This window comes from Astatotilapia calliptera, chromosome 14 (assembly GCF_900246225.1).
Source record: "Astatotilapia calliptera chromosome 14, fAstCal1.2, whole genome shotgun sequence".
NCBI lineage: Eukaryota > Metazoa > Chordata > Actinopteri > Cichliformes > Cichlidae > Astatotilapia > Astatotilapia calliptera.
The window spans coordinates 15,271,971-15,295,738 of NC_039315.1; the positions used below are offsets into that span (position 1 = coordinate 15,271,971).

General features: G+C 41.1%; 2 protein-coding genes and 1 long non-coding RNA gene across 3 annotated transcripts; 1 reads left to right on the forward strand and 2 right to left on the reverse strand.

The window, feature by feature from the left end:
• The first annotated feature begins 556 nt into the window (after window positions 1–556).
• il12a (interleukin 12a) lies at window positions 557–4,070 on the forward strand. Its single transcript, XM_026191816.1, has 7 exons — window positions 557–1,949; window positions 2,512–2,657; window positions 2,784–2,873; window positions 3,030–3,071; window positions 3,180–3,323; window positions 3,438–3,479; window positions 3,616–4,070. Exons 1-7 carry the CDS (start codon window positions 1,925–1,927, stop codon window positions 3,757–3,759), a joined length of 633 nt encoding a protein of 210 aa, XP_026047601.1. The 5' UTR covers window positions 557–1,924; the 3' UTR covers window positions 3,760–4,070.
• Window positions 4,071–4,550: 480 nt separating this feature from the next.
• On the reverse strand, window positions 4,551–14,912 carry LOC113036647 (uncharacterized). Its single transcript, XM_026193058.1, has 15 exons — window positions 14,900–14,912; window positions 14,051–14,122; window positions 13,498–13,527; window positions 13,299–13,334; window positions 12,873–12,914; window positions 12,729–12,778; window positions 11,738–11,790; window positions 11,417–11,643; window positions 11,039–11,292; window positions 9,468–9,593; window positions 8,653–8,788; window positions 8,478–8,525; window positions 8,310–8,381; window positions 7,875–8,162; window positions 4,551–5,797 (listed from the first exon to the last, which is right to left on the reverse strand). The coding sequence occupies exons 1-15, from the start codon at window positions 14,910–14,912 to the stop codon at window positions 5,769–5,771; spliced, it is 1,476 nt and encodes a 491-aa protein (XP_026048843.1). The 3' UTR covers window positions 4,551–5,768.
• A 421-nt stretch (window positions 14,913–15,333) lies between these two features.
• LOC113035934 (uncharacterized) lies at window positions 15,334–20,726 on the reverse strand. The gene is made up of 3 exons (XR_003274406.1): window positions 20,688–20,726; window positions 17,937–17,968; window positions 15,334–15,364 (listed from the first exon to the last, which is right to left on the reverse strand). It is a non-coding gene; the product is annotated as an uncharacterized LOC113035934 (long non-coding RNA).
• Window positions 20,727–23,768: the final 3,042 nt, after the last annotated feature.

Consider the following 23,768-nt stretch of genomic DNA (forward strand, 5'->3'; position numbering starts at 1 on the left):
ATGGCCACTTGTGGTCCAGTGAAAGGTAAAAGGATACAGAAATAGTTCTATATGACTTGTAGGTTTGGTAATGAATACAGTGTTTTTACTTGGAAAATCTCCCCTTCTTACTCTCGGATCATATATCTGAGCATATGTTGTATTGTATAAAGTGAGTGATGGTAAGTTTAAGTCTGATGGTCCAAAGACAAAGGCCAGGAAACTCCTCTCAACCACACGATGACCACAGTTTCAGAGAATGCACTTCCCTTCAAAAGTGGGTAAGCACAGTAGACGGCAGTTTCTGAAAACGAGTGAGAGAGGAGAACAAAAGTAGTGCTTTGTGTGTTTCAAAATTTCACGTTACTCTCATTTTGAGTCTTGTGTAATTCTCCGATCCTCTGTGGATAGATAGAAAGCAGAACGATAGCTCATAGCATAGACAGCATCTAAAAAGAGTTCAAAGTTAATTTGTCACATATGAAATAGACATTAAAACAGTCTCACCTTCACTGTTGTTCTGGAGGTTTTGATCATATCCACAACCTTCCAGGGTTAGCGTTAGGATTAGCCTCAGTGAAATGTGTATTTAACACAGGTTAAATACACATTTCACGGAACATGAACACTCATCTGTCTGTTTCATCTTTTTTGTTATTTCATGTAAAACATGAATAAATAAAAATGGATAGATTAACTTTCCTTTCACGGAAAAGTAAAACCAATTTAAGAGAATTTATTTAATTAAATGTTTCAAGTAGTAGGGTTATTTAACAGTTAACTTTGATATCCAAACGCCACCTGAAAATTATCTTCTTGTAAATAATACCTACAGTCACTGTGTCACGACACAAAACTATTTTAAAAACTTGCAAATACGCAGTTCAGAACTACATTCATGGATACTGGGAGCATTCATATCATTTGCTGGAGTGGTTAAAGGGTAATTTATAAGTAAAAAGGAGCTGATATATATATAGAACATAATCTAAGTGTAGAAGAAAGTACCCATTCTGAAGAACTTCTCTTTTAAACTTTTTCTTGGACTTTTATTATCCAGTGAATTAATTCTCTGTCCCTTAGCAGCATTTTAGTATCATACTGGTGGGACTACATTGTCAGGCGGCTACACTGTGTAATTTAAATGTTATTATTTAATATTTTATGCAAAGAAACTGTAGCTTTAGCCGATATTTCTCTAATAGATTTGATAAACAGCGCTATGGCCAGGCTACCGTGTTACCCTGCCCTGTGGGGATTGGTTGGCATTGCTCATTGTTTTCCAAGTTTGAGCATGAGTGAAAACAAAGCAGACATAAACCACAACCACCTCCTCCTCAACACGAGGAAAATAATAATAATAATAATGCCACCTCCTCTTCATTGACGTTATCAGTCAGTTGGTCAAGAACATGCGTAATTAGTCATGCCTGAATGGACACCCGGTTGTATCTGTTGGGGAGAACGTCCGTGGAATTAATTACCACAAGTGAATGAGGCGCTTACTCACCTAATGACAGTCCACTGACAATTTACCACCACAGACCACAATGTTGGTTTGGCCCCTGCTATGATTAGTTTACTATCAGCCGCTCCTTTTTTACCAACAGTTGGGTTATTTTATTTCTGTTTTTTATGATTTATTCTGCATCCAGGTCTGCAGGAATCAATAACTGTGCACCTCACAAGCACAGACTGCTGCAGTGAATAAAATGGTACACGTGCACTGCATCTTTATAACACTGCACACTTTCTGAGAACAGGCTGCGCAGTGCATGCGCTTCAATGTACTGAAAATTTTGCTTAAAAAACTAATTTCCCTTCATCGTCATCCATCCGTGTTGTTTTGATTTGATGCAAATATGCAAACGCCGTCACTTGACTAGGGCGTCGTCAGCTTCCAGGACTGTGGGCTATATATAGTCTGAAAGTAAAGGCACTGGACATGGATGCTGAACGAATCTCAGCTTGTGAGTATATATAGTTTATCGAAAGTGCCCCTCATAGATGCTTCTTGTCAATCTGCAACAATCACATCGGCAAACTCCTTGTTTATTTTCCCCTAATATAAAAAAGATCTCAACGATTACCTCACTAGAAGGCTATTCATCATTGTGGACTTTTTTACACCTTGGTACATAGGAAATGCTCTCATAAATCGCGCATTAATTTTTCCCAGAGCTGGGTATTTAAGACTATTAATCAAAGAGAGAGAGAGAGAGATCTTTTGTTTTTCTTTCAACCATACAAAAAATTACATAATGATGTATGCTTTTAGTTTTAGTTAAGGGAATCCCCCCCCCCCAGCTATTAAGTATATAAACCCCAGCATCATACGGAGACTGAAACAGTGCTGATTTACCAAGCTCTGACCAAGTTCCCTATCTGATCAGCAGTCTTATGGCAAACATTCAACTATGTAAGTCAGATAGGCTGTTATTTAAATTGCTCTGTTGCGTGCTCGTGCAAACTGGGTGTCGTAATGCCCGTGTAGACTCGTGCGTTGACGGCTGTTTCTCTCTTTCCTTGCAGACGTCGCCAGCTGTGTGCTGCTGCTGTCCCTGAGCTGGCGCACATCCGAAGCTCTCCCGGTGCCCGCACCGAGCCCGGGGACCGGCGGTCAGTGCGCCGACTTCTACAAGATGCTCCTGCTGAACATCTCAAAAGCTCTGGACAGCGTGAGTACAAATCTCAGCAGCGTGTGATTTTTGCTTGATTTTCCTCCCTTTTTTTTCTCGGTATCTGTGTCGTTTATCCGTGATTATTCTACTCTGTAGCAATAATTTCTTTACTGTGTATTACAGATTTATTTGAGTGATGGTATCCAATCGGAAAAAATTGAGATGAGGAATACTGGGGAGACCGTACTGGCCTGTGCACCCACTCTGACTCAGGTGAGCCTTTTCTCAAAGCAGCACAGTTTATGGGGACAGCTGACAGCTGTCATAATTTCAGTTCAGCTTTCACTGTGTTTTAATTGGTTGGGCAACTTCAAATGACTGTAGTGTAAACATTGCTGATTTTAAATGTCTGTTTGTTTTCCTGCACAGAACTTAGGTTGCGTGACACAAAGAAATTCTTCCTTCAGTGAGGTCAGTGTCAGACACACTGTATATTCTATAAAAAAAGAAGCTATGATTCATATGCATGTGTTGGTATTGTAGCTGAAACTGAACGGGGTTTTCCCATTGTTTTGACAGACTGAATGTCTGAAGAACATAAAGAAGGACCTGCTCTACTATCACGAAGCGATTGCATCTTACCTCACAGGTCCTCTCAAAAATCGTCCAGAGGAAATTAGACTTCTGAGCCCAATCGTGGAAATCACAAAGAATCTCACAGAGGTGTGTTTATCTTGTAATTTCTTTTTTAAAATTGAGACATCGAGACTTCAAGGTGAAATAGTTTGAATCTCCTGGGAAGTACTTGTCTAACTAAATATTCCTCGGTTTATACAGAACTGCTTTCCGCAGCTGGACGTAGAGAACCTGCCCTCAAAGGTATTTTTATATTCTTTGTTCCATATTTACACCTTGTCTTTCAGTCTTTAGGATCACTGATCTTGAGTATTTGGGGTTTCTTTTCCTGAGACCTTATTGTCCTGCATTCACACTCTATCCTCTCCTGTTGTAACAGGATGCCAAAGTGTGGGGCACTTTGGCAATCCAGTCCTACAACAACCGGCTGGAGATGAATAAGATGATGAAAGGCTTCCACATCAGAGCCATCACTATCAACCGAGCCATTGGCTACATCTCCTCGGGAGACCACAGGAAGTAAACGTCCTGCAACCTCTTCAACTTCAGCCTCATCAAATAATAGCACAACAAATATCAAATCTCTATTATCACATCAGAACAAGCTGTCCTAATTAGTCACTACCATCTCTTTCAACTACTGACCAAGTTCTACAATGTACCTGCTGCACAACTGTCTGCACTGAAGGAAGTTTACTCAGGCATAAGCTCGCTGGTTCAACTCCAGTATCTTCATTCAGTAAGTGCTGAAGAATGTTCAAATTATCGTTACGCTTAGGCGTGAGTTATAATGATTTTATTTATTTATTTATTGCATCTATTTATTTATTTGATCTCCAGTTGTATTATTTATTGTTATTTAAATAAAGTATTTTGTTATCAAGCATCAAAGTTGAAGTGATTTTGATTGAAACTGTTCACCATCAGTTAGAAGTTAAGAAATGCAGTAAAAAAGAGACATGTAAGACACTTTCGGTTGTTTCCTTCAGTCAATAGCGCTTCGTTATTTCATCTCTTCTGCCAAGGCTACTGCCTGTTTCAAAATATACAAAAAGTAAATGAAGGGAACACCTGAACAATCTTAACTTTGATTTTTGTCTCGAGCTCGAATCCTACCCTTAAAGAACAGATGATTTTGTTTTCCACAGTATTCAGTTCTTCATGATCTGATTTGTTTCCTTTTATTTGAACAACGTTCTAATAATATTACGTAAAAACTAAGCAGCTGAAACTTGGTGAGACACGATCAAAAGCAGGAACTATTCTGTTTTGGTGTGAATTCGGATCACTTTCCTTAAAATGATGAAACAAACAGTGATTTCACTTGTTTTATGAAAAGTCTTTGGAGATTCTGACATGGTTTAAAAAGAAAAGGAAAAAACAACAACAACAAACACATTTGTAACAGGGATAAATTGGACTGTTAGTGGTATTTTTCTTTTAAGGAAACAACCCTTTTCTCTGAATGAAACATTGTGGTTTTCTCAAATAATGTTTACAAAAACATTTGCAATTGGTACCTGAAAGATTTCCACAGATGTTCCTGCTGATTTTATTGTACTTAATCGTACCTGAGGTCTAGATCTGCGAAATAATCCTCAAAAAACTGAATTAAAATATACGTTTCTTAGTTTTAGCTGCACTCACACAGGTAAAACACCTAAATTTATCCCTGAATCCCAACATGCTGCATTTTTGTTTTTCATAAAGATTACACATTTGGGGGAAAAAAAACAAAAAAAAAAAAGAAAAGAAATGCATTCAAGCCTCCGGAGGGCAGGACGTAATTCCCAGTTAAACATAATCAGCATCATTTTCTGGTCCTCGTGCACAGCTGTTTTACAGAGTCACGGTTATCGCATCAAATAAAGGACATGTAGACAAAAAACAGACATAACTGGCTTTAAAAAAACATGAGTGACAATGAAATGGAATCTATTTACAGGAAATAGTGCGGACAAGTTTACAAAAACACAAACTAGTTTCATAGTTCAGTCTGTAATTCTGTGGACAGTCATTTTCACGTCCACGTGATATAATGCCTAATTGTTTTATAAAAATTCCCACAAGCCCAACATTCAAAAGTGAAAGAACACACACAAATGGATGGATTTTTCCAGATGTCTTTGCAGTTTCAACACTGCAGCACCAAACATTTACATCTGTTACTGGCTACATAATTAGCTACTAAACATCTCAATGACCTCTACGCCTCTACTGGTCATTTTTTTTTACCTGCTTAAAGATAAAGGTAAGCTAATTTATTTCTGTATCCTTAGATACAGCACAGTTGGTTCTGTACTCACCACAGAACCCAAGAAAACTACAGCTGACCTAAAGAAGGGAAACAAAAGGAAATGATTCCTTTTTATGAAATGCAGAACTATAAACAAATCAGTTTCATATCTAGAAAATATTCAAAGAGAAATGCAAACTGAAGGGAGACGTTAACTCTGCTCTGTTGTGTTCCTGAGATCGTTTCTTCCCGCCGATGATATCCAAGAGTAATGGAATTCATTTTCATTTTCCCTTTCACTTTACCGCTTCGTTAACCATCATATCTGAAAACAACAAACAACAAATAATGAATTAAGATTCTGTACCATCCTTTGAGTTTGAATTTTCAGTGCTCTTCACCTAAAGAGTGAAAGAGCTGCTGAGACAGTAATATTTGTACTGCAGTACAAAGAATCGGTGGGATTGTCATGCATACTTTATTTAGGTAAGTAGCAAGAAGTTTCAGCTCATCGCAAACACAACTACTCTGATGAGTTGGCCTCTGGGAGCCTGTCCCATTCTACGGTTCCTGGAAATGAGCCTTTTGTATTTCGGGTTCCCCTGTCCTAACCGTGATGGGTTTTAGAACAGTTTTTTGGTTAGATGCCTGAAATAAAGTCAGTGACTAACAGAAGCTTGGAGTATTTTTTACAGTTTGTTTTAGAGTAAAAGTTGTTCGTTAACAAGCGGTTTCATGATCCTTCAGACATTCACGTCATCACACTGAACATGCCTAAGTTATAAACTCCGATGTTAGGATTTTACTTTTCTCCAAGAATCGCAAACTTGCGAGCCTCATTTGGTAAAAGATTTTAATTATTTACACCTATTAAAAAGTAAAAATATACTAAAAGAAAAAACCCAAAACACATAAAAGTACAAGAATTGGTCAAGATTGTCTTGCTGAATGAAACATGTACAGTCATAACCTTTTATTTCCCAGTTTTGTTTTGCAATTATCCACGAAGTGGAAAAGTCCCACTGTTTTTTTTGTTTGTTTGTTTTCAAAGGGAACCAGGTGTGGTCCTCAGTCCCAGGGTTAGCCTACAAAAATACATCAAATAAAATATGTCATCTCACTAGTACTGTATTTTTCTGGGCTTTTGGTGTATCCAGGGGATATCTGGACTAAGATTTTCCTTTCCACCAGCTAATATTTGTTTGACTAATGCAGAAAAACAAGATAAATCATCAGCAGACCATAGCTGATGGTTATCTGATGCATTTTCTCAAATGGCATCCATCTTTTGTGCTCCGTGGAAAGGACTGTTTATCTGCATATAACCGAAGCTTGCTCAAACATTACCAGCTTATGCATACTGATAACAAAAGGCTTGTCCCTTTTGTACAGATTCTACATGAGCCTGTGCAGATGGCTATTTGTATACACTGCTCTAAAAAATGAAAAGGAACACTTTTTAATCTGAGCAAAGCATCAAGTCAGTTAAAGTTCTGGGATTTAATCCTGGTCAGTTAATCAGCAGAGGGTGTTGTTAATCGGTTTCAGCTGCTTTGGTGTTAATGAAATAAACAACAGGTGTTGCAAGAGGAGGAACAATGAGACAACCCATAAAACAGGAATGTTTTACAGGTTGAGGACACTCGCATTTTTTCCCTCCTCAGCTAGGGTCAGTGTCACCGCTGGTAGCAGTTGGCCATACCTGGACCCAGCAGGTCAATACGTGCCTTTGCGATTGACCGGCAGAGTCTCAAGAGCATGGAGGAGATTCCAGGAGACTCTTATTTAGCAAGCTTACCCTGAGCACGTGTGAGAGAGGCTGGAGAAGCCGCGGAGAAGGTTATGCTGCTTTTAACGTCGTTCAGTTACCCGTTAACCGGTTTGGTGGTGGGTCAGTGATGGTCTGAGAGACGCACGAACCTCTGCAGGTTAGGCAACGGCACAATGACTGCAGTTAGATATCAGGATGAATTCCTTGAATCGTATTGTCACACCCTAGACTTGTGCAGTGGGTACTGGCTTCCTCCTGCTGCCCGATCACACGTGGAGAGGCTATGTAGGTGAATGCATTTATACCCCTGACTCGCTGCCTGACTAAATCCAATCGAGCACCTCTCAGGTGTTCAGTGATGCCCTAGTCCAGATATGGGAAAAGATCCCTCAGGATACCAAGCATGTGTGGGTCATACAAACTACTTCCTGCAATAAAATTTTGGTAACACAGACTAGTCTGCTGGATTATTTTTTTACTTTGATTTTTGGGGTGTCCCTGAATTCAGCCCTCTGTAGGTTGATCAGTTTGATTTTCCATCTAACAACAATTTGATTGGTTGACTTTTACATGCCTGCTCTTCACGAGCATTCATCACCATCTTAAATTGTTTAGGTTTGCAGTGTTGTACCTTGTAATGTCTGATGAACCTCATTTGGCAAGTCATCCAGCTCCTTCACACTTTCCAAAAGATTCCTAGCCGTGGCTTCTCCCGAATTCCTGTTCTTCCACATCAACAGCATCTTCAACTTCTGCATGGTCACATCTGTCTCTGCTGTCTGGATATTATCCAGCTCCTTGGAGGTAACATCTAGAAAGATAGCCACCTGTTTCCACTCCTTCCCGAGCCGCTTGGCCACCTGTAGCAGCTGCTTCTCTGACATGTCCTGGCCCTGAGTGGCCGCTGTTTTCACTCCATCTGGAGAAAGATGCACATAAACACATGGGTATTTGTTTTTAGTAAGATTTTAGGCATATCTGGAATAGTTCAGGTGTGAACTGTTGACTTGGCCATAAAGTTGTTCATGAAGTTTTGCTGAAATCACAGTCAGACACTTAAAGATACCTGGCTCGTCTTGCATTCGAGTTCTTTTAAAGGCTAGTTCGTCTTCTGAGGGGCTGCTGCTTCTCTGTCTGCCTATTTCAGAGACAGATATAACATCAGTTAATGTTTTCAAGCTAAAAACGTGCTAAAGTCTAATCGGATTACAAAAAAGTGAAAGAGCCAGCATACTGTTTGTCCTTTTCCGCGGCTTCTTCTCAGTGTTATCCACACAGTCACCTAAGGGAAGAGCAAAAGATGGACGTGGACCAGTGAATCCTTTTTGGTTTATTCGGTTTTCGGTCAACATAAACACAAACTTCCAAAAGACAAAAGTGTCTCCAAAGTAAGACTCATGCACCGGTACCTTCTCTGATGGTAGCAGACCATACAGTCTCCTCAGTGTTAATCTCTATGAGAGACAATTTAAATGGAGGGTGCTGCTCAAAGAAAGCCTCAAAGTAGCCCTTCATCTTAGTGACTGCAAGAGTGAATTTCAGTTCCTGTACAGAGACACACAGACACAACTTAGCTGTGTAGTCAGTGAAATACAAAAGCAAAATCTTATAAATGAGATCAAATCAAAAAGCACCTTTGGACAAGTCTGAACTACTTCTAGCTCTCCTGCTATTTTTAGATCTTTCTGTGGAAGTCCAGTTCTAACCAATGTGTCTTGTGCAGACATCAAACTTCACTGTCAACCTGGCGAGACTTTCCCGTCGTGGATTAGCAAAGATAATGAAAGCTGGCTTTCCAGCTATGGCCAACAGACCAAGTAGCATTTTCTAGTTAAAGAATCCACAGGAAAGGAACATGTTTGTCTTTCTTTTAGCCACCCAGATATTCATCAGGTTGTTTGTTGTAAATTTGTCATTGCAGACTCTAATGCTACTCTAATCTCCTCAAGTATCTGAGGGAGAACATTTGATGAAGTCTTCTTCTCCAAAAAATAATATTTCGTATTAGAGTCACCATTTTTGCACCAAGGAGAAGAAGATCCAGCTTGCCTTGCTGGCTGAATGTGGACAGAATGGGACTAACACTGAGCAATCAAAAATAGCAGCAGTGCTGGAAGCCGCCCTGAGGTGCACAAGGAGATCACATTGAAAGCCCAAATTTAAGACGTGTAAGGTTTTTGCTTTTTGATCCACGTAAATTGCAGATTTGTTGAGAGACACACACCTGAGGTTTGATGTCTCCCTCCGGCTCGCTCAGGAGACGATACGTTCCCTCGTCCAGCTTGCACGTGGGAGGCTTTACTATTTCAATGTAGCGAGTCTTGTAGCCCCGCACCTGATTCTTTATATCCTAGTTTAAAAAAAACATAGCTGGAGTTCAGTTTGTAGGCAACGATGACAGAGAAGTTACTAAACTGAGGGCGTCTCATAAGGACTCAGAGTTCACGGTGAATGACGGTAGGACAGAGCGACGGGAAAACAGCAGCAATGGAAAAAAAGACATCATACGGGGAAAAAAATAATCAATGCATTTTTAGAAATAGCCCTTTTTTTAGGTTATAATAAATGAATGACTATTCACCAGCAACATCCTCAAAAACAAACACACATGCTCACAAAACCACAAACACTTCCTGAGTGAGTTCAGTAGTTCAAGTTTTTAAAAAAAAAAAAGAAAAACACCAACAGCTTTACAGCTTTAATGTCATGTAGCTGTCATATTTACACGGTACACTTACAGTAACACAAACACTATTTTGGCCACTGACATTTTTCTTTTATTTTGATATGACTCTTTGTTTTAAGAAGATGAATACTCGAATCATTTCCCTGCACAAACCCTGCGCTTCACTGTAAATAACTAAATGACAGTTGGTTTACTAAGGCCGGTAGCACAAATTGTAGCTGAAATACAAAATCCTGGAAATCTGCACCATTGAAGCTGTTGGCAGTTCGACTAATTAACAAAAAGTGGAAGCTACATTTCGAACAAATTTCTACAAAATTTCAATGGTGAGGTATTTTTCTGGAGTTTCGTCCAGAAAGAATTGGCCGTGACTGAAAAACACAAGGAGACTTTTGATGGTCTCATGAATGGAATATTTCTGTGTGCTGCTCCTGCAACGAAGGTATTTTTGCTGCAGTTTTATTTTTGAACTCTACTCAATGTAAAGAAAAATTCCTCAATTGAAACACAGAATTTACTTTTCACTTTAAGAGAAACATCATGAGAAGTCGGTCAAAGCGTTGGCCGGTCGTGTTCTTCTAAAAGTGGGCAGTTAACGGTTTTATATCTATACACACACATACATATGCATTTTCTATAAATGTGAAACTGATTACTGTCCTCAGTCGTCTGGGTTTAGCATGTGCATTTGTTAAACATGTGTGTTTGTGGTCAGGCATGATCAGAAAATAACCTTGTGTAACCATGTGCATGCTGCGTTAGTGCAAGGTAACTGCAGTATTTCGTTATGGAACAGAAACAGATACTGGGAGGGGAAAGAAGTGCTGAATCCCAGTTACACTTTTAAGAATGAAAATAAACAAGGCACTTTTTTTAAATCGTGTCACTAACAATTGCCAATGCCCGTTTCAAAGAAGTGTGCTCTAACTGGATGTTGTGGAAATGAAGACAGAGATAGAGAAAGAAAACAGGATCCTGAAACCCGAGGAGGGTTTGGTTAAATTTGACCAAATTTCCAAAACCATATGTCAGGTTTGGAAATACACCGCAAGTCTACTGACAACCAAAACAGAGCTGGTTGGAGATCTTTCTAAAAAAACACCACTTACCTTGATGTCAGACGCACTGTTTGTGCCCAGATAAACGTGGAAGCTGTAGCTGTTGTTGTCAGTGGTGAGCTGCTTGTAGACCAGAACCACCCCATGATGCTCTACAGCCTGGCTCGTCTGAATGATGGGACCAACGGGCGATAGGGACGTCACATTCCACTTAACGTGGCTCCCTGAGTGATCCACTGTAGGCTCGATGACTGGACGGTTGCCCTTTATGTGCAGGACACTGAATGTCATGTCATTGTCAGTATCTGTGATATAAGACAGAAAAACAACATTTCACATTTAAACTGAGTAGTTATTGTTGTACCGAGTCAGAACTCTTGCTTCATTCACACAGCGTAAATGTGCTGGGTGAATGCCCTACGAGCTTACGAGCAAGGCAGATGGAGTGTGGGAACTGGATGGACTTGAGGACAGACGCGTCCTTATTGACTGTGTCCACATTGAAGATGGGTCCAGCAAACTTCCAGGAGTCATGTAGAAAGGCGCCAAACTTGGACCAGGATAAGACAGAGTACCGCACAAGAACGCGCTCGGACGCTTCAAAAACCAGACCAGTGACCGAACACTCATATGTGCCCTCTTCTTCTAGCTGCACCCTGAAAGACACAAACACAGAGTCAGTGATGCTGAGCTATCAGAGCTGAACAAAATAAACGTGAGCATGATGCATGGAGACAATGTTCCACTTACTGCAACCGCCCCTTGGACAGTCTCTTCGGGGTAACGAGCTCACTGCCATGGCTCTGTGAAAAGCAAACAACAGCAAAGCACACAGTAAGGACAGAAACAGGTAAAAGAGTGTGCTACAAAGCAAGATTAATGGCTTAGCAAGCCGTCTCAAGCTTAAAATCAGAGTTTTCTGTGTCATAAAAGTGTTTTTTTTTCCCAGCTAAAACACCGTATTATATTATGCCAAATATAACCTGGTCAGCAGCAGGTTATGTTCAGAGTTTGGGTTTAAAATCAGCTGAAAGTGCCAAGTTTAGACTGATTCTTCTCTTCTCACAGAATGATTTAAAAACTACTGAATAAAGTACAAACCGTGTGTCTCATTGCCACAGGAATGTGCATGTGTTAGTTTGGTGATGAAGAAAATGTTTTAACGTAGCTACTAAAACAGAGAAAACACATTCGATCGATAAAACTAATTTCACTTTGATCTGCTGACAAACTAAAGCCATCTCCACGTCTCCATTATTAGGCTTTGGAACAATAAGCTTTAAGTTTCAGAGGTCTAATGTGTAGCCGTCACCTTAGAAAGAAACAGCACAGGGAGCGTTTTCAGGGATGTGTGATAAATCCCAAGATTAAGGATTCTCTGCAGCTTTAATCTTTGTCTTATTTTCAACAGTGTTTACAGTGTTTTACATCATCTGATAATATTTCTGATTGGAGTGGGCTGCACTCCTGGGGTAATTTTGTGTGTAAAAGAGTGATATGACCCGTGAAACAATCCTTTTTTCAGGCCTGAAGCTTAATCTGATAACTGCCGCCTTGACACCCGTTATCTCTAACAGGGGTTTCAGGTTTTGTCGAGCCAGCTAACGCACAGAAAGCCTGGCTGTGTTGAACTTTGTTCAGGGTGTAACCCTGTGATGAAGACAGAATTAAGGGTCAGACGAAGTTAAACGGTAGCTGTAAAATCGCATTTTGTCAGATAGCACCTGGTTTCTGAGCTCACCTGTTGGACGGCTTTGCATTTTTCACAGCATGACTTGAAGGGCCTCTCATCTGTCAGCACACATGGCAACAAACGAGAGGTTATTCATGAGCCGGGCAACACTATCATGAGTGCAGCGTAGCGCATTACTTGGCATGGGCTTACCTTTCCCATTTAACACCCCTGCTTCAGGTCCAGCACCTGCCTCTGTGAGGTAAATGGATTCTGATCAGCAACTATCACATGAGAATCTTACAGGCTGAAATCCAATTTTAAGCCTCTGAGATATCCCACAAACAAATTTTGCAGCCAGTCCCAGGGTGTGTGTGTGTGTGTGTGTACGCGAGTGTGTGGATGTTTGCGAGAGGGTGGAGTGTGTTCAGTTACATTTTAGTTTTGATTCCTTAATTAAAAAGCCAGCTGAATCTGATATTTGTGACATAATTATGTAGTACTACTGCCAGTAAAACACAGTTGTGACCATAGACTACTGAGTCATCGCTAAGGTTTAGGCAGCTCCTACAAGCAGGCACGAACATCTACATGTACACAAACAAGCAAAATAAGAGTTTATTTCCTGGTGTGTCTTACTGTTTATAGAGTCTCCTGCATGGGCTTCTTCATTCTCTGGATAGGAAACAAAGCAAATTGAAGGATTTATAGAAAACTCTTGAAACCAAAATGCAACACATCAAACAGGCACTTCTGTTGACTTTAAACTCATTCATTTAATCAGCGGCAACACGAGGAGCCATGAAGTAGTGACTCTGGTGAGTCAAACAGATCTTACCTTCCTCTTCTCCATCCCTCTCAGTGCCTCCTGTTGAAAGATTAAATGACAAGGAAAAGAAGAAGCAGGAATATTAATGGAAATAGTTCAACTTTTTGCAGCATGCATTCATTTCCTGGGACATCTTTGAGAAAAATCGGCACTTTATAAACAACGCCTAATATAAAAGATACCACTAGCAGCTCGTTAACTTAGCACAAAGGGCAGAAGCAGGGAAAGGTCAAAACCAACTCTGCCCACAGCACCTGTGAAACTCACTAATTATAACAATTTATCTTGGGTTTTTCCCCCCACCTGATGACAAAACTTCAGTACGTCACTGCCCCAGAGTGTCATCTTAGCAACAGTTTTATTCAGATTAAACAACGTGTCGCTTAACGAGTTTTAGAGGAGCTGGAAGAATAAAGAAAAGGTGTTTAAATCTATCCAAAGCAAAGGTGACACTTGCTGTCTGGATATTCATATTACCAAGGAAAACAAGAGTGTGATTTTTCTCATTGTCCTTTCCAAAAAGAAAAATTATTCCATCAAGTTATGAAAATGTGGCTCTCACCATAAGCCTCATCCTCCTCTGAATTGTTGTCTTCGTCCTCTGAGCTCTCGTCGGTGGATGTTCCTGTGTTTTCTGTTCAACAAATCGATGTGCAGAGTATGTGTTAAAAGAATTTATCTTTAATAAAAAATAAAAGAGATTCATGCCACAGCTGGCTAAACATACAGTGCTGTGAAAAAAGGCTTGAGCACCACTTATTTCTTTTTATATTGCTTCCAGGGAGCCATGCGGTCTAGTCTTTTTAAAGTGGACTATGGCGACGGTTCTCCTGGCTTCCTGAAAGTCTATCAAAGATCTAAAAGACCTAATTTTCACTCTAGTTTTGTAACTTTATTTTCAGAAGAATGTTTTTGTTTGCTACAACCAATTTTTAAATTGTATATTTAGGACCTTTGTCACTAGCAGGCAGCCACAATGTTGTACCATCCCTTTAGGTGAATCTACAAAACAAATGTTTACACAGTTCAGCAGACATACAACAGTATTTTGCACCAGCAAGGTGATTCTCAAAGAGCTATTAGCCAAAGATTTGACATATTTCATCATGACGTACTTAAAAACAAATATGAGGAAACTGGCCAAAAGAAGTGGCAGAGCTAGAAAACCATCTATAGCGGATTAACTGTATCTGAAATTCACGTCCTTAAGAAATAAGAAAAAATACTTAAGAAAGGGGAAACAGGAAGAAAAACTTGGGGTGTGCTAAATTACACAAGAACTGCAAGGGCAATAGAGGCAACAAAATTTGAAAGATTTGGTTCAAATCATCATGTGAACAGAAGAGATGCTGTCATAGGGGATTTTTGCCAAAATTGATGGAATTACAAAAGCAGAAAAGTATCATCAGACTTTGATCCACCATGCTATGCCATCTGGAAAGAGTCTGGGGGCACAGCTTGACAATGAAACATATACATGCCAATGTAGTAAAAGCAAACCTGGATAGAAAAACACAGAGTGAAACCAGCATCAGTCATGGACTGGCCCCCCCAGAGCCAAAGAAGAGCTTTGGATGTTCTTCGAGAAGCGTGAAGAAATATTTCTGAACACTACTTGAAGGAATTACAAGAAAGCTGGGTCAGAGAGTTCAGGCTGTGTTGAAGAATAAAGCTGGTCATCCCAAATACTGACTTTCAACTCTATTTTTGCCTCAAATGTAGTATTTCCATGTGTGCTTGAACGTTGCAATAAATTGCTGAACCCATTTCCAATTTTGTAAACAAAATATAAAGAAATGAGGGGTGGCTCAAGACTTTTGCACAGTGCGATATTTGTGCTTACCTGAACCGCTGCTGTCATTTTCTGCCAGATTATCTGTAAACAGATTAGTGAAAACGTTGAGACGGCTGCTGGTTATTTAGAAAAATCTGATGCAATAATTTCAAAATGTGAGAAAATCCAAAAACATTTATTTCCCCCAATTTTATTACTCACTACTACACATATGTCATTGTGATTGTCATTATGGCATCATCACTACTACGGAAACTAGAATACTTTAAATGGTTTGATAATCAACCCCCTCTTTAGTCATACTGCCCAGGACCCTGACAGCTGTCAGAGAGAAAAAAAGCTGCTGTTGTTTTACCAGAAAAGCAACCATAATCCTGCAGTAAAAATAGAAACAACCAATAGTATGTAAATCGAGGGAAAGCTAAATTATTCAGACCGTTTCTTCTTCTACTTCCCCCACAAAGAAAAACACCTATTTAAGAGAAAGTAAGCCTCAAGCGCTCAACACTCACATGATTTAAAAGTCAGAAAAAAGAAAAAAAAAAAAAACTAGAGTGAAGCATGTGATGCATCACAAAAATAAGTACAGGATTAGAACAGGTGCAGCCCCAGTGAGAAACCTCCAGTTTTAGTTTACTTCTAGGTTCGTGCAGTGTGTGGTTTTAATTCATATTAGTCACCAAAAAGCCCTGAGCAGGGCTGAAGTACACCAGCAGTTTTTTATAGATGCGTCATTCACGGCAGCTGAACCGCAGCACCCCGTGAACAAGCCTGTGATAAGTGCAATGCATTAACATTCTGGCACATTTACGTAGATGGGGTCCAGAGGAACTGCTGCTGCTTCTCTCTTCCCAGCAGCACTGACTGTCCGTGGACCGGGCCATGTGGCCGAGCGCCAGGCTGGCTAATGGATGGAGCCCCTCCTCATCTGGCCCAGAGAGTTTTATCTTAGACTAACAAGCAGATGCTGTCTTTGCAGCTCCGCTCACAGCGCCTCCCTCATCAATCTCTCTGTCTCACTTTGCTCAATCTGTCTGCCTCACCTCTCCCTGCACTTTCTTCTCCATGCCTCTCTCCCTTGTCCTCATATGCCTCCTATGGCCCATCTCATTCACTGCAGCTGTTGCTGCTGCTGCTGTCTCACAGCTGAGCCAGCGGGCATCCCTCTTATTTGTCGTTTGGGCATGGCTGCTTCCCTTCATCAGGCTGACAAATAAGGTGGAGAGCAAGTGCCCGCACAGATGCACACATGCAGATGCAATCACAAATATGCAGAGAGTGCTAGAGGCTGTGTGCAACCTCAAGGATTTGGTTAGTATTGAAAGGTGTTAGCTGCCATCTGCTGGCTGAAAACCATAATACAGGAAAAAAACAGAAAGAGGTTAATGGGTTCTTTTTGTGACTTATTAACTGACTCATTACTCCACCAGTAGATTTAAAGCTATCAAAATAAGTCAGCTTTGTCAGATCCATACTGGAATTCATGTTTTGGAAATATTATTTGAAAGACTGTAGATGTTTAGTGAATCTAAATATACATTTCTCCTACTTTAAATAAGACTAAACTACCAAACACTGGAAATGTGATATCCAATCCAGCTTCGAGTCAGGATCAGACTGATATCGATTTACAGTGTACCTGATATCAGAATGGTAACATACACTCGCTGGCCAATTTTTAAGTACACCTGTTGAATCGCTTGTAACCACAATCAGCCAATCGCCTGACAACAAGTCAAAACATCTAGGCACGTAGACACGTTCAGGATAACCTGCTGAAATTCAAACTGGGCATCAGAACGAGGAAAAAAGGTGATGTACGCGGTTTTAAACATGGAATAGTTTTTCAGAAACTGCTGATCTTCTGGGGGTTTCCTCACATAACCATCTCTGGGGTTTACAGAGAATGATCCAAAAAAGGGGAAAATATCCAGCGAGCATCAGTCCTCTGGCTGAAAATGCCCTGTTGATGTCAGAGGTTAGAGGAGAATGGCCTCACTGCTTTTTGCACCTCGTTACACTCGAGCTATCTGAATGCAAAATGGGCTGCAGCATCATCTCCCCGTTAGCTTAGAACACAGGATTGGACAAACATTGCCTGGTCTGATAAGTCTTACATTCTGCTGTTACATTCAGATGGCAGGATCAGGTAGGGCGAAAACAAGATGAAAGCATGGATCCATCCTGCCTGGCATCAACACTTCTGGCAGGTGTAACATTTTCCTGGTTGGTGACCATCCCTTTATGACCACAGTGAACCTTTTTTCTCCATATTAAAAAGCTCAAATTATCTCACACTGGTTAATTAAACATGACTGTGAGTTCGCTGTACTGAAATGGCCTCCACAGTCACCAGATCTCAAGGTAATAGCGAAACTTTTGCATACGGTGTTACAAGAGATTCAAATCATGAAGCAGCAGCTTTCAAGCCTTTCATGCAAATGATATGGAAACAAGGACAGCAAACAGGAAAGGTGAGCCAGCTGGGAAAATATAACGAAAGGACGAGTAAAACAAAATACAAGAAGTGATAAATAGATGAGGATGCACACTTTTCAAATAGCAAGAGAACAACTGAGAGCTCAAAGAAAATGAAAACATGAAGAGCTGCTGAAAGAGAGGGCAGGAAAGCAATGAACCGGCTGGTGTTTACCTTTGTTCTCAGGTGCGGGGATATCGCCGTCTCTGTAAGGCAGAAGAGATAACATTCAGACAAATATAAATCAAACAGAATTCTCCAGCCGTGTAAGATTCAAAGTGCTTTTTTATTTATTTTTGTTTTTAAAAATTGTGCAGCTGCAGGATCACGCAGTAGCCGATACTTCTCCTTTTCTGTACGGCTGAGTAAATCAGTCAAAGAGGAAGTGTGTGGCTAAACGGCCTGCATCACACTTTCTCACGAAACTCCCTTCTCTCAAACGTTTTCAAAGCAGTGTTGATAGCAAAGGAAAGAGCTGAGGAAACATACAGGCTGGGTCTGTTTCCCATTCAACAACTCAGGTTAGACTCTTTTCATTTATGGCTTTATCATAAGACAGCATCAAGCAGAGCGTAAATATGGCTGTCTATTTTCAGGGCCATTGTGTAATATTATAATCATACAATGTTAGCTGGCTAATTATTGACTTTAAGCACTTTGTTACTTTGTCCTACACATTTTTATGCACATGACAAGTTTTATCAAATATAAGCAAAAGACTGATAAACAGATCGCACCACACTAAACATCACTGCAAGCATCTGCAGTATGGTACTGCTCCTATATTCTTCTTAATGCTGCAATAATATATTCAGTGACAGCACTCAGACTTAGATATTAGATACCAGTCTTCCTGACTGTAAACACCAGCCGGTTCATTGTAAACAAAGCCAGACACGAACGCTGTCCAAGTGTTCGTATATGCTGTGTGAAGACTGGAGCAACCTGTTGATGCAGTCAGAGCAAGACGAAACACGCCTGTTCAAGGGTAAAAAAAAAAAAAAAAAAGCCAACCCCACAAGAAGAACGAGTTCACCACCAGCATGTGTTAAAAGAAAAAATAGGTCAGCCTTTGTTTTTTCCTGTCTCACTCTCGCTCTGCTGCAATTATATCCAAATGAAGCAAATGAATCAGGAAGCCTGGATTATTACCAAAGATCAAGAAGTGATACTTTATTTCTTTTGCTTGGCGGCTGTTTCGCCTGATAAGGAGCTGAGGCTTTCCTTTGTTTTTAAACATCTGTCCAGGAAGCTGAACTTTTTTCCTCTCTCTCTTTCTCTCTGCAAGGTCATCTCATCAGCGCCTCTGCCATACAGTCTCACAACAACACCACTGGGGTCATTGCCATGGTAATAGTAGTCATCTCTTCCTGTATGAGTCCTCATGCCTCCTATGATCTTACATGTTTAGAAATTAAAAACATACTCGATAAATCAAACTTCTGTGTGGTTTGTCTGTTTGTTTCTGCTTAAAGATAAAGCCCGGATCATGTCACAGTCGCAACAGCTTCCCACAAACAGCACAGAGAGGAGTGCGTTTGTGTATAGATAAACAACTGTCACATAGCACCAGCAGTGGAACAAAAGAGCCGCCCTTTGTCCCGGTCATTTATTGTCCAGACTTTACTGCTTTTATTGCATTTACAGCAAGTTAGAAATCTCTAATCAAATCATAAAGTGAAAGTTGGCCTTTTCCTGCTATAGCCTCACAAACAAAGCTGGAGTTGGAATAATTTCTATCACATTTAACAGATTCATAGATCTTTAAGGTCTTTTGGCATCTGATCATCTGTTTGGGGACTTTTCCTGCCAGGTGGGGCGTGATGCCGTGCGAGTAACTCAGTAGCTCCGATGACAATGAGTCATCAGTATCACTTCACCTGTCTGTGGCTCACGGATGAACTGATGGTGAATATAACAGAATCACTAAAGACAACTGTATGAATTAGAAGAGTACAGTCGGTTAAAACCCGCCGAATAATATCTCAAAGCATCACCAAGCCGCGTGGGCACTGTCGTGTTTCGTTCTGCGCTGCACTTTAATGTGAGGCTGTGCATTAACGTGAACGAAAACCGATGTTTATTGTGTGTTTTTAATTGAACTAAACTGTTGCATAAGCTTTGCTTTACAGCTTCAGCTTTGGCACGCGCTACCAACTCGCTCGGTGATACGTTGTTGTCACACACAATGTTTAACAACAGAGCGGCGCGAGCGCACAGACACCAACAAAGAGATTTTAAACAGACCGTGTTTGCAACGAGGAAGCGAAAACTAGGCAGACATATATTGTTGTTGTTATTGTTTCATGAAATGCACGAGCAGATGAGCCCCGAAAAGACTACAGCGACAATGACTCCCACTTCCTGTGCGTGGGGGACGAGAGGCGAGATTTTTAGCTCTGCATCCACGCCGATTCGCCCAAAACTGTTCACAATTGAAAAACACAAACCGCCGCGGATCGCGCACAGCAACGCTTTCCACTGATCTATTAACAACTTACCCATCCTCGAGGTGGCAAGCCGCACCGCAGCTGGCCATCTCCGCCACCATCCTCCGTCTGTGGCCCCGTTATGCTTTCTCTTCTTCACTAGCGTGCAGAGGCTGCGCGTAAAAACACCTGGGAGGCAACATGAGCCTCTCACCGGCGGCGATCGCGTTCTGGGTTAAAGGGCTAAGCATTTATTGGGGGAGACCTCTTTGGCTGCATTACTTATTTCACATCATGCGTCCCCCAGAGTGTAGCATTTCCTCTTTATCGAGAAAAAAATAACTCGGTTTGACTCCCCCGGAAAAAGCGCTCACTTTCCTAAAATCCACAAAAAGGAAACATCAGAGTCCCCTTTTGTGCAGCCTAAATGTGGGATGTGTTGCTTTCTTTCACAAAAAAACGTGCTTGTTTGTAAAAAGAAAGAAAAAATACAGACCACAGATCTTCACATCATAGGACCACCCGAATGTCTTTAGAGCAGCGCCACTCTCAGGATCAGCGCTGCTGCGCAGTTATTGCGCATGAATATGGGCGGGCCTGCAGCATCCCGCCACAGTGCAGGCTTTGTGGAGTCTTGTTGATGATTTACAGCCCCACGCTTAACGCTTATTAAATAAGCGAGCTGCACAACCTGTGCGAAAGAAATGTTTACTGCTGGAAGCCTCAGACTGTCTGAATATGAATAACGGAAGATAAAAACCACACCGCTTAACTTTCAGGACATGCACAGAGTTTCCGCATGCAGAGGCCACCTTTTTGCATGAGTAAGCACAGCAGAGGGTCCCCTGAAGCGATCCCCAAAGATATTGAAAGAGATAGAAGGTGATGATGATGATGAAGCACAGTTAGAGGTTTATTCTAATCATTTATGTAATAAGTAAAACAAAGTGTATAATGAGGATAGTGGGAGCTGGACGGTTACTTGGTTTACTTCAAAATAAAACAGGCATTTATCTGAGAGACGTTCATTGCACTGAAAGGAGCAACCAGCTTCCCGTGATGCAACTAGGTCACTTTTGAGCGGGAAAAAATACGCCTGCATTACAGAGAGGTAACCAGCAGATGTCGCATTAGACAACAAAGCAAAAAGCACATTCCAACCTGATTGATGCACGCCTCTGATGTGAGGACTGATCACTGTCATCATACCATAAAGTTACAGTGGAATCAAATCAGAGAAGGTCAGCGTCCTATGGTGGATCTCGGCTAAGCACACTGGCCAGCAGAGAGAGCAAAAAAAGGGAGGAAGGGCGCTGTGTGTCTGTGAGATGTCCGGTGGGAGGAATGAGTGAGGGATGAAGGGCTTTCTTATTGATCTTCAAAGCACCTTTCTCCTCCCTCCATCCACTCACCGAGTTTGACGAGTGGATGTGTGGTTTATAGGCAAGAGAAAGGAAACACAGAGAGGGAGAGATGCCACAGACTAATGGGGGCATTATCCTAGTCTCAGAGTCTAAAGGGAGAGATCAGCTACTCCTCGCAGGGGTGAGACGATATCCCCAATACCTCAGGAAATCAGAGGAGATAAAGCAGAAGTGGTGGAAAAGAAGGGTGAGAGAAGTAGAGGACAGGAAAGGTCAACTTGATGAGAAGATAAGAAGAGATGGGGGGAAAGAGAAAATATAATAGGAAAAAGGGGTCAGTTAAATAGGTTAAGATGTAAATCATGAGAGCAGGAGGCACAAGACTTAAACCATAAACTCAATTTGTCACTCGAGTTGCAAAAACGTATAATTTAATATAGGCTAGTCTGGTATGAGAGTTCATTCGTTCATTCGACCTGACTTGAGACAAAAAGCCAAAGAGGCTAATGTCAAGTTACAACAGCAGTCGCCTCAAGGTGCTAGATGAAGATTCAACGACCACACCTGGTGTGGTTTTACGCTGACAGAGTTAGCTGTGTTAGCGTTCTACAATTTACTCTTTTGCATGTCAAAAACCAATGCAGTATCAGAAAAATGATTATTTTGAACTCATAATGCTGCTGCAGTAAAAGTTGTTAAGACATTTGACCTCATGGTGGAGCTAGAGCAGTGGTTCTTAACCTTGTTGGAGGCACCGAACCCCACCAGCTTCATATGTGCATTCACTGAACCCCTCTTTAGTGAAAAATAAAATGTGATTTTTTTACTGGTGCACAAAATGAGCCATGCATGTCATGGCGGAGGCTCTGCCGAACCCCTGAGACCGGCTCACCAAACCCCTAGGGTTCAATCGAACCCAGGTTAAGAACCACTGAGCTAGAGGAAACAAGAATATCAGTCAGTGGGACACATTGTGGGAACCATGAAATGCATCTATCAAATAATATGTCAGGCCGTGTAGAAGTTACTGACATATTTTAATGGTTAGATGGAAGCTTTGACCTCATAGTGATGAGGAATATTTAAAGTATGACGAAAGTCACTCAGTATGTTTCAGCTGCTGGGGATCTTGCCTGAAGTTACAAAGGGTTATCTGAATCCAGACTTAAAAAGCTCCGTGGAGCTTTTTGAGTCTGGATCAGAGCGGTGGAGTGATGGACCAGGCAACAGGTGACAGAGCAATGCTGCCATCTAAAACGCCTCATCACCAGCTACTAAAAATGCTGAGCTGTTGCACAGAAGCACTTTGGGCATTCAGTGTGGATTGTTGCCATTCTGGTAATTGCGCTGTTGTAACTATTATACTAAGCAGGGAGGGGAGGTTAAAAAAAATCAAAGCTTTGAGTCTTGATCTTAAAAATAGGTACTGGGAAAGCATCTGACTTTCATTCCTCTGTGACTCAGTTAAGACAGTGTTTCACTGTATGAGTGTATGTGTGTGTAATATGACAGGGCTTTTTTAATATAGACCCACCAACCAGTTTGGAAACCATGATGCCACACACCCTCGGGGGGTAATACGAGCCCTCGACGTGCCGACTCATTATCCATCACGTAGATACACACTCAAAACAACACACACACACACACACACCAACCTGATGAAGCACATATGAAGATGCTTCATCAGGGTGGAGGGAAACTCCTACCTTGGCCATTTTGCCAACAGGGCCAGTTTATCACATGGAAAGATGCAAAGTTACTAAAGAGCTGTAACAGCTGAAGGCCTGCATAAAGAAGCTAGAGAAAGGGGACTAGGTACAAAGAGAAAAGAGGAGAGAGACTTGGGAAATCGTTCAGCCATGAGAGCGTTCAAAGGAAATGTATGAGCCTAAAATTCTTCCATGTGTAATGAACATAATGAATTTCCCATTTTAAAGCATTAAAAAAAACAGCGTGGAGCTGTTTTACTCAGATGCAAAGCTTCAGATCAGTGAGGGAAAATGCCTTTGAAAGTCTAATCTGAATAAAGTGCAGATAACTCCTGGACTTAGAGCTAATGCTAACTGCTTGTGACTGGACTGTGAATTCACTTGTGACACACCCCTCTCCCGCTTTGATTTCCTGCTCAGTATCTGAGGTCTATATTTGTTTGTTCTTTATTTTTACATGCAGTGTTGTTTTTCAGTAGTCACCTCTCGCTGCTGCCATCG

Excerpts from the sequence above, each read along its gene's own strand:
- il12a (XM_026191816.1), top strand. The coding sequence starts at position 1,925 with ATGGATGCTGAACGAATCTCAGCTT. Across the intron at positions 3,324-3,437 it reads TCACAAAGAATCTCACAGAG|AACTGCTTTCCGCAGCTGGA; the intron begins GTGTGTTTATCT and ends CGGTTTATACAG. Across the intron at positions 3,480-3,615 it reads TAGAGAACCTGCCCTCAAAG|GATGCCAAAGTGTGGGGCAC; the intron begins GTATTTTTATAT and ends CTGTTGTAACAG.
- LOC113036647 (XM_026193058.1), bottom strand. Across the intron at positions 11,791-12,728 it reads AATGCAAAGCCGTCCAACAG|AGCCATGGCAGTGAGCTCGT; the intron begins GTGAGCTCAGAA and ends TGCTTTTCACAG. Across the intron at positions 8,789-9,467 it reads AGGGAGACATCAAACCTCAG|GAACTGAAATTCACTCTTGC; the intron begins GTGTGTGTCTCT and ends GTCTCTGTACAG.